This window comes from Chamaea fasciata, unplaced genomic scaffold (assembly GCF_029207755.1).
Source record: "Chamaea fasciata isolate MVZ Bird 193981 ecotype frontalis unplaced genomic scaffold, bChaFas1.0.hap1 SCAF_3, whole genome shotgun sequence".
Lineage (NCBI taxonomy): Eukaryota > Metazoa > Chordata > Aves > Passeriformes > Sylviidae > Chamaea > Chamaea fasciata.
The window spans coordinates 3,962,527-3,972,955 of record NW_027094088.1 but is presented as its reverse complement, the minus strand read 5'-3'; the positions used below and the strand labels follow the sequence as shown (position 1 = coordinate 3,972,955).

The 10,429-nt window shown below is 43.9% G+C and overlaps 1 protein-coding gene across 1 annotated transcript; it reads left to right on the top strand.

The window, feature by feature from the left end:
* The first annotated feature begins 202 nt into the window (after window positions 1–202).
* Window positions 203–7,377, top strand: PROKR1 (prokineticin receptor 1). The gene is made up of 3 exons (XM_066180352.1): window positions 203–381; window positions 1,874–2,479; window positions 5,108–7,377. The coding sequence occupies exons 2-3, from the start codon at window positions 1,989–1,991 to the stop codon at window positions 5,802–5,804; spliced, it is 1,188 nt and encodes a 395-aa protein (XP_066036449.1). The 5' UTR covers window positions 203–381; window positions 1,874–1,988; the 3' UTR covers window positions 5,805–7,377.
* The last annotated feature ends 3,052 nt before the right edge of the window (window positions 7,378–10,429 follow it).

Genomic DNA, 10,429 nt, shown 5'->3' with positions numbered 1-10,429 from the left:
TAAACGTTCCACGCTCAGGCTGGCTAACAAAGCCACTCTGCCAATTCCATGCATTCGGGGGGCTTAAGGCAGAGGAACCCCAAAAGGTCTGTGCTCTATTGTCTCCAGACTGTGCTGCCTCTTTAAAATCAGAAATGCACGGACAGCTTCAAGGTGCCTCCCACTGAGCAAAGGCTTTAGATGCAGGCACAGAGGCAGAGGAGCCACCCTCCCCTGAGCACAGGGCTAACATGCATGGGAGAGAAAGAGCACTCAGCCGAGTCCTTGGGCTACTTCCAGTGATCCTTTCTCTCCTCCAGTAACAGCAGCACCTGCAGAGGACAAACCTGGAAGCTCTCCACAGGGTGCCTGAGACCTCCAGGAAGATGAGCACAACTGCAGGTACCCTTTGCTGATAGCGTTATGTCAGTTTTGTGGATGGTTGTGTTGTCTGTATTTTATAGCTCGTTTGGTATTTAGCAGAGAAATCTAACGCAGATACTCCCTCTTGCTTTGGCCAACAGATTTTTGCATCCAAGTGCTTATTTAGCACTTCTCTTAAATGAATATTTACCTTTCCCGGCAGCTGTCGAGATGTCTCCTAAAGCAGTCCCTTGTCAGAACTCTTTCGTTTCAGGCTTTGCCTTTCTGTTACTCTGTTCTGCAATGCTCAGTTTGAAAAACAACGTGATGACCAAAGTTGTAAAAAAGAGTTTCTGGCAGATATTTGTTAAGTGTCGGTACATCAGGGTCTGAGGGTGGTTCCAGGGAAAGAAGGGAACAACAGCTCCACTATGCAGATTATCCTTTGTAGGCACGACTGCTATTGTTCGGTGGCTTTGACACCCTGAGGACTTACTGCTTGAGGGCAGAAAAAGCAGTAATGCTCCCTAATCCTCTGCTGGGATGAGGTGAGACCGTCCTGACAGCCAGGAGCCTGGTGTGAAGGTTCCTAGATGGACCATGGCAAGATGCAAGAAGATGCCCTCTCAACATTTTGATACAGAGGGGCAAAAATAAGGAGTAGATTATTTTTTTTTTCCCCTCTGTGTGGGAAAAATTAATAGTTTTTAAATATTTGATACAACTGGCAGTACAAAGAGGGGAACCTGCTCCTCCCCAGCATCAAAAATGCAAGGCACTCTGTCTTTCTTACAGATGATTTTCCCTCTCACCTTTCACTCTCTGTGGAAACACTTTCCCTGTGAATGGCAGATTTGCCTTCACAGTTAAGCTCTACAAGCTGGTTCACAGGACAAAATTCTTGTCTCTGCAAATTGGCAGAGCTTCACCTGTTTGACAGAAGTGCTAATGGATTATGCTGGCAGAAAATTTTGTCCTGTACTCAATCAATGGCTGCCAAAAGGGAGGGGCTGGATTTAGTATTTTCTTGGGTCTTTGCAACTCTTACTTAATTAAGAAATGTATTTAGGAGCAAGGACATCAGTTCTCTTTTTGATCTCCTCTACCACATCACTCTGAAACAACCAGAATAAAGCATAAACTTTGTCCAAAAGGCACATCAAATGCTTTCCAGCACACTGAGTTGTCATTTTAGTGTCTTTTACCTTGCACAACGATGACAGCACCATGAGCTTGTGGGCCAGTGGAGGCTTAAACCAGATTTTACATTCCTCCTATATTGTCATTTCAGTGCCTGATGAAAATTTCATTGTTGGTAAATAAAACTGCTGCTGTAACAAACCGTGCATGAAGCAACTCGAAGCATTTATTTTGTGAGAACAGAAGCATCCCTTCACAGGGTATTTCTCCCTTCTGTGCACATGCAGCAACAGATGTGTGGGGCAATAAGGTGGCTATTGCTTTCCTTCAAGATAAGTACTCTTGCTGTCATTTCCTTTCAGGAAACATTTTCCTCTTTTTGTTTCCACAGAAGGAGATGAGTGAGGCTGCTGTTCTATAATCGTCTGGGGACAAAGACGAGGTCTGGGTGAGGTCTCTCACCCTTGGCTAGCACAACACCCAGCGCCAGCCAAAAGAAGACGGACATGGAGCAAGCTGAACACAACCGAAACGCCACCACCCGCCTCAATTTTGCTGCAATCTACAACATCCACGATGGGGATTTCACCTCCTTGAGAAACTCCTCTTTCCCTTTCAATTTCACTTACAGTGACTACGACCTGCCGCTGGACAGCGAGGACGACCTGACCAAAACCCGCACCTTCCTCATAGCCAGGATTGTGGTCGGGGTTGCTCTGGTGGGCATCATGCTGGTCTGTGGCATCGGCAACTTCATCTTCATCGCCGCTCTGGCCCGCTACAAGAAGCTGAGGAACCTCACCAACCTGCTGATCGCCAACCTGGCCATCTCGGACTTCATCGTGGCCATCGTGTGCTGCCCCTTCGAGATGGATTACTACGTGGTGCAGCAGCTGTCCTGGGAGCACGGCCACATCCTCTGTGCCTCCGTCAACTACCTGAGGACTGTCTCCCTCTACGTCTCAACCAACGCTCTCTTGGCTATAGCTGTTGACAGGTAAGAGGGATGCTTCCCACTGCCACAAAGATGTGGCCACAGCTTGGGAGGTTCTAAATCTCAAGTGCCACATCCACACTCTTTTTGTGAACTATTCCCTTGTTTTGATGCCCGACTATTCTTTCGGTGAAGAATTTTTTTTCCAGTTGTGCCGCAGTCCTGAGAGGCTGCCTGCCTTTTACTCCAGGAGTTTTAGCAATTTCATTTAACTGTATCCTTTCTCAAGACTCTTCTCTCAGCCTCCAGCACCAGGGACTCTGACAGACTGAGGCACTGAGGATCAGCCTCGTGCTGACATAAGTCTGACATGGCTGACTCACAAAAAGCCAGAGACCTGCTCAGTAAACAGAAAGGCCATTCTCACAAGACCTCTTTCATGTACAAACACAATACCCATCTCTGTAGACCTTTTGCACATACATATGTGATTCCCACCCCTCCTTCCTCTTCTTTCCCCCAATTTCTCTCATGTACCTGAGTATAGTGTTGCACAGTTTTAGTCCCTGATGCAGAAGTCAGCTCAGGAGTGGTTAACCCTGATGAAGGCTGTACAGATAAAGCTCATGTGTGGCTGATTCAGCTCTTCCTGACGTCAGCTGACGTCTGTGAAAAGACTCTGCAGAAGTTCAGAGATGTTTTGCCTGGTAAGGGCAAGAGGACAATCAGTTTTTACAAAACAAATATGTAACACAAAACAAATATGTAACAAGCATCTAACAGAATATCCTTTCAACAGCAGCAGAGGACTGAGGGTAAAGCTTCTAAACACCATCATGTATGCATTACCATTTTCTATCAGTTTTTCAGTTTCTTACAAGGTTTTCCTGGAAAGCTCTGCTAGTACATCACAGGTTGATGAAGTAACATGGGTCATGGTGCCCTTATGTCTGCTAAGAAAGCAGATTTATAGCATATCTTCCACACATCTTTAAAAACAAGCCTGGCAAAGATTAATCACTGAAGCTTGTTGTAAGAACACACTGTTTTGGTTTAATTGCTTTTCTTTTTTCTTTTACTTTTTTTTTTTGCAAGCTTTTGGCTTGGTAAACGGAGAGAAACCTCATTGTTGAGCAATCATGTATTCCACATTAGTTATGTCATGTGGATTGTTGATTTCTGTCTATAAAAAGAACAGGCTCCTTACAAAAGTCTTCCCATGTTTAGATAATTTAAAAGGAATCAGCCATGTAAAGCAAGTAAGTCTGTCCCACTGAGGATTTCCTCTAGGGAGGGCTCTTTCTTCTTCCTCCATGTCCATTCACATGAAAAAAATAGGAATTTCACATTTTTAAAGCCACACCTACACTAGAAAAAATACAGTATCTGAAAAGGAAGAGCATGTGATAAGGGTCCACACTGCATATATTTAGCTGGGCTCCCTGGATCAAACACCCATGGACACTTGGTGTGTTTTATGTATACTTTTGGAGGATATTTTCCAAGACAGTTTCATCTGAATTCAGTTCATGAACTGCAGGACCACTCCAGGGTTAACAGCCCAAGTGTGGTAAGCAATGACAATCAGGAAATCCACCATCAAAGCTCCCTCCTGACTCTGTTGGACAGACTGATCCCATCCAGACAAATGTTCTGCTGAGCAGATATACATACTTATGAATACATACACATACATCATGCCACCACATACTTCCCCAAGACCTGATCTAAAACTGTTAACCTATCTCCTCCGCAATGAGGCTGACTCATTCTGCTGTCCCCTGACATTTACTCTGCACTATTAAGAGCCATGAACAATTTATCTGCTTCCAAGATCTGGCTGATGACAAGTGCTGCTGACTTTCCATTTTACATTAGAATGAATGTATCTCGTGGATGCTATGCTAGGTATTGAATATACACAGATGGAATAGACTCCAAAGGAATGAGAAATTCCACTTTTTGAAACAATACTTTGGGTTAAAGACGCTTGTACTGGGACCTCTGATAAAAATCTCCTTCTAGCAGGAATAACACAAGCTTGCAGCTTTACAGTCCTAAGCAGTGCAAATACCTAAGTCAAGTTTTCTGCTTTGCCATATTACTTAATACTGTGTATTTAAGATTAATAAGCAATAGTCACCTTGGGAACATACACAAAAAAAGGTCTGCATGGGCAGAAAATAGACACACGCTCCTCCAGAGCATGTATCTATAAAATAGATACACTTTCTGTTGGTGGCTTAAAATCATTTTCATCTGTAACCATACATTAGCATCGCCTTCAGGTCTTTGCACCCCACAGAACAACCACAGAAATAAGAAAGAACACTGTGATGTATTTTTCACCTCTTAGTAAAAAGAGCTATTTAAGTAGCTCTCTGCCTAGGGAAAACATTTTCCTGATTCTACATGTTTGTCTTTTCTTCCCCAGATCTGACTAGATGTGTAATACTGCATTTTTCAAACTCTTGCTCCTGTTTAAAAGGAGAAGTTGTGATACACAATTGCAACTCAGCTCCAGGCTGCTATTTCACAAAATGTTCTTACAGATGATTATGTCCTTACAGACAAACATGTTCAGGCTCTCCCCTCAGGAATGACAGCAATTTCCTCCTGCCCAATTCTGTTTGCTTGTATTTTGAAGTGTGTTTTCAGACTTCATTTTGAATGTATTTTTTTCTGTTCTAGGTATCTGGCCATCGTTCACCCACTGAAACCACGCATGAATTACCAAACAGCAACCTTCCTCATTGCCTTGGTCTGGATTGTCTCCATACTTGTAGCTATTCCATCTGCATACTTTGCCACCGAAACAGTGTTATTCATCGTGAAAAACCAGGAGAAAATTTTCTGTGGCCAAATTTGGTCCGTTGACCAGCAGATGTACTACAAATCGTACTTCCTCTTCATCTTTGGCATTGAATTTGTAGCACCTGTGATCACCATGACCTTGTGTTACGCCAGGATCTCTCGGGAGCTTTGGTTTAAAACCGTCCCAGGGTTTCAGACGGAACAAATCAGGAAGAGGCTCCGGTGCAGAAGGAAAACTGTGATGGTGCTAATGTGCATCCTGACTGCCTATGTTCTCTGCTGGGCACCTTTCTATGGCTTCTCCATTGTCAGGGACTTCTTCCCCACCGTCTTTGTGAAAGAGAAGCATTATCTTACTGCCTTTTACATAGTGCAGTGCATCGCCATGAGTAACAGCATGATAAACACCATGTGCTTCGTAACCATGAAAAACAACACCATGAAGTACTTCAAGAAGATCATGCTGCTCAGGTGGAGGTCAACCTACAAGGGAAGCAAATCTAGCACAGATTTGGACCTGAGAACAAGTGCAATGCCAATCACAGAGGAAGTAGACTGCATAAAACTACAATAAGCTTTCTGAGGTTCTAATCACACCTATTTTGGAGAGGAGGTAAAGAGGAAATAATCCCTTCTCAGAAGCTTCCTCCTTGTCTGTGAGAACACCCACCAATGGTGAGAGCCCTCAAATATGCAGCCTACTTTGCATTCCCACCAGAACTCTTCTCACTGGACTGCTGGATAGTCTTCAAGCTGGAACAGATGCTGTGCTTCAGTTCACACATCTGTCAATTTGGGATGTAGACACTCAGTTTAGAGTTGTTTAATAAGAACAAAAAAGTCCGTGAATGCATTAGAGCATATTACAATGATGGAAATGTTGAGTGCTGATCCTAGCAGCGATGCTTCTTTGTTTCTTAGAGAAGCCTCTTAACTCCTTTGAGCTTATGACTTGTACCTTTAAGCTATTTGTTTCTTTTTCTTTCTGCTCAGAAGAGAAAAGATACCAAAAAAGCCCATTTTTCTTCCTGTCACTCTTTAACCTCTCAGTTTACCCCTCCTGATGAAGCTTCTTGAAGGCTACAGACCACCAGCTTTCTTTTGTCATTGGACAATATGCACAGCATGTGCTTATGAAAGGCGCATGCTCTAAAAGCTAAAATCTGCTTCACAGTCAAGTGGGAACCTCAAGTCTCTTCCTGTTACACCTTGTTTAGGAATGCTTTATCAATATTCCACTCTTTAGTTTTATGGAGAGTGTTACTCTGTCTGTTCTGTGTTTGGAAATGCCACAGATACAGATGAAAAGGATCTCTTCCCTCATCAGCTTCTGCTGCCTTGAGATGCTGAGCTCACTACAGAATCAATCACAAAATTGTAGGTGTTGGGAATAACACCTTCACACTGTCTAGCCCACTCCTCAGCACATATTGGCCAGGATTGTGTCCATCTAGGCTTTGACTGACTCCAGGGAATGCCGAGAGTCTGCCTGGATCACCAGCGTCAATGTTCAACAGATCTCACACAGTGGAAAAAGTGGTTTCTCATGTTCAGATGGAACTTCATGTGTTTTACCTTGCTTGTCAGAGGGATCCATATAAAACCACAGCATGGTGGTGGGAAAAACCCAACAAGACATCTTACCAAGTCTGTGTGCACCTTCATGATAAAGGATAAACAAAGCCAAAAGACCAAGGAGATCCTGAGATGATCCATCTTTCTGGGAGCAAGACAGGCTTAGGCTTCAGCGAGCCAGCCTCTGGTTGAGTTGAGTAGTTTATTGTCTGCTGAGATATGAGGCAACAACTCCAGATCAATTCTGCATTTCCTTCCACAGGGCTTCTTTTACTGTTCTGATTCAGTGCAACTCCAGTTTGGACGTTTCTTAACTGATAATTGTGACAAAGCAGGTGACAGTAACAGTAATACCTACTCATTTCAACTACACATAAGATATCATGGACTTCTGTATCTGCAGATAAAATCTTTTCTGTCGTGATGACAAATGCTATCTGTTTTAGAGTACGTGGTTGTGCCTACTTTTGGAGTAAACAGTTTTGGTAAATAACTTGTCTATTTGTGAATTTAAAGTGAGCAGCAAATCCTGCAAATAAAACATGGCCTCAGTATCAGCATTCTGAATTATTTTTTGCCTTTTTCCCTCAGCCATCACTTTCTTACCCAGCTGAGTAATGTGAATGATCCCATTCCTGCTGAAGAAAAATTGACCAATTAAATTTAAGGGGAAAAGGATATTGAAATCCATTAAAATGCTCAAAGCCTCTCATCATTAGCTGCTTTTAAATATATGTTGGAGAGTATTTCATCATTTGCTGTTAGGCAAAAAAACTGAATGAAATCACCCTTCAAAGTGTCAGCTTTGAATAGGGGTAAGTACTAACTCCATCTGTTTTCCAACCTGCCACAAAATTTAAAGGACCAGAGAGTCGAAGTATTTCACTATCAAAAGGCCTAATCTCATAATCTCATCTGAAATCTCATGATTCCTTCTGACACTATGCTCCCATATATATCTCCTGAAACCTGCCCTAGTGGCTAGGGATTAGCTGGCATTACTACCTGCTATTAGTGTGCTGATACTCCTTCCAACTGTTTTCCCTACATGGTTTTGGTGCAACAAAGTCAACTGATAATCTCCACATGAGGGAAATCCATCTAAGGCTGAGATAATAAAAAACCACTTCAACTTCCACCAAGAAATACAGTACTAAACAAAATCTGGGGCAAAGAATTGCTTTAAAACTTTGGAACTCTGAGAGCTCCAAGAGGGCTCTTGTGGTCTGGCCTAACCACTGTTCTAATCCCTGTGCCTGCCAAGGGTATCAAAGCAGCATCCTCCACAGCCCCTATGGAGGGTTTAGGTTTTGGTGATGCCTTGGGAAAGCTGACCTGAAACAGAGACTGGACAGAACTAGACAATAAAGTAGGGATTGACTGAAAGGCCTCCAGGATCCACCTTGGGCAGGACAGGGCCTGACCAGGACTACAGCCAAGGTGGACTAAGAATGGTCACAAAATGGATGACCGGTCACAAGATCTTCCATTTTTAGAAGTTTTGGTCCATTTTCATATTGGGGTTTAATTGTCCAAAACAGCTTCAGATTATGAAGTCCCATCTTTCCTGTTTTCTCTCCTGAGTCCACCATTATTTGTGCTTTCGGACTTGAAAGTTTTCCTCGGTCTTCAGCAGGAAAAGGGTTTTGTCTCCCTACCCTGTGAAGAGAGCTGAATGACACTTAATATGAGGCTCAGGACTGCATCTCTAAGCAGCACAGAATCTGAAAAACATGAAAGCTAAAACTTAAGGCATCATTGGGACTGCTGCCTTTTTGATCTTTTGAGGTCCTCCCAACAGCAAAGCAGTGTTACTGCCTGAACCTCTGGATAGGGCAGAAGCCATGCTTTGCCCTCAACTGCATTTGTTATGAGCGGCATCCACGGAGAGAGGGGGAATTCCCATTGAGGAAGGGTGACAACTCTCCTCCCTGATCCAGTCATGAAGCAGTCACATTACCCTTAGCCTGTGTCTCCTGTGGCAACAGCACCCTCCAGCTGCTGCCTCTGCAGCACAGTGTCACCACAAACTGCATCAGCTCATGTCAAATGCCTTGGGAATGGCATCATCCAGGGATTCCCAGGATTCCCATGACTCCAACAAGTAGCAACAGATGCTTCAGCTTTTGACAGCTCGGTACCCAGGCACTTATCCAATGCTTTTAGTGTCTGCATTCTCCTTCTCCCTCTCCCTGTGTTGGCTTGGGCTGTCCCCTTTCCAAATACTCCACACCACCTGTGCAGGGAAATACCCACCATTGAGCAGAAAAAGGCAGAATTGAGGCAAGATAGACACTTGTCCCTCAGACTCACAGAGATCTCCCTCTCCCATGCACTCTGTTAGGATCCTGTAACACACATTGCCAGAAAAAGCCCTAAATCACAGACACAATTAGGCTGGAAAAGACCTCCGAGATCCTTGAGTCCAGCCTTTGGCCAAACACCACCATATCAAACAGACCATGGCACTTTCCTTAAACACCTCCCGAGACAATGACTCCAGCACCCCCATTCCAATGTCTAACCACCCTTTCTGTGAAGGAAATTCCTCCTGATGTCCAACCTGAGCCAACTATGTCCTGCTGTCCTGTTCCCTGGGAGAAGAGACTAACCCCCACCTGGCTACAACCTCCTGTCAGGGAGTTGCAGAGAGTGACAAGGTCACCCCTGAGCCCCATCTGGTCCAGGCTAAACACACCCAGCTACCTCAGCTGTTCCTCAAAACCACTGAGGAGGCAGAAATTCCTGCAGCTTCAAAAGCGTGACCTTTGTAACACCAACCAGAACAAAGGAACTTGGAACAAATCCCAGTATAAAAACCAAAACCACCAAATAATCATGGATGGCAAGAAACATCAAAGAGCACAAAGCTGCTCAAAGTGTAAAGTCACCTTCTTCAAAACCAAGACTAAGTGACAGAAAACACTAAGATGGTAACACTTCCTGGAAAAAGGCATTTTTCCTAAAGGCTAAAAAGGAACATCAAACTCCATGAAAACTCTACCTTCATTTGCTGATTCCAGAAGAAAAGATGTGGAAGGTAACGCATGTAAAGCAATCACAGGAAGCAGGCTGAGGCAAAGCAATAGGATCTGGACACACAGCACTCTGAAAGAGCAGGGGGTGACACACTGCTCCAGGATGGCTCTGTAAAGTGTTCCAATATGTGCCAGGCATTGTAGAAATCAAGAAAAAAGCCACAGGGTGAAACACCTCAAAAAAAGATGGGAACTTCTGAAAAAGCCAAACAGGAAAACACTCCAAAAAACACCAAAAAGCTGTGAAGAACCCCTCCAGGGCCATATGGTGACAACTCTCCAAAAAATACCAGTGAGGAGGAAACTAGAAGGGTCAGTAAGCAATATGCAGTCAAGGACTCCTCTGTGAGGCTGTGATTAGCAACTCCAATTTAGGTGGCAGCATGGTGAAGGAATCCAAGATAATTCAATATAAAATTCCAAAAAGAGCTGGGCCTCATGGCAAAGCGATCCAGTCATCTGTCCCAAAATATAGTAAAACCTTTTAACTTGCTTTCCAGGAAGCTCAGAGGAGTGATGAACACACTGAAGGCAGGATCTTCCAACATCTTTAGAAACCACAGACACAGCTGAACGTTTTTCCCAC

Excerpts from the sequence above, each read along its gene's own strand:
- PROKR1 (XM_066180352.1), top strand. The coding sequence starts at position 1,989 with ATGGAGCAAGCTGAACACAACCGAAACGCCACCACCCGCCTCAATTTT. Across the intron at positions 2,480-5,107 it reads TTGGCTATAGCTGTTGACAG|GTATCTGGCCATCGTTCACC; the intron begins GTAAGAGGGATG and ends TTTCTGTTCTAG.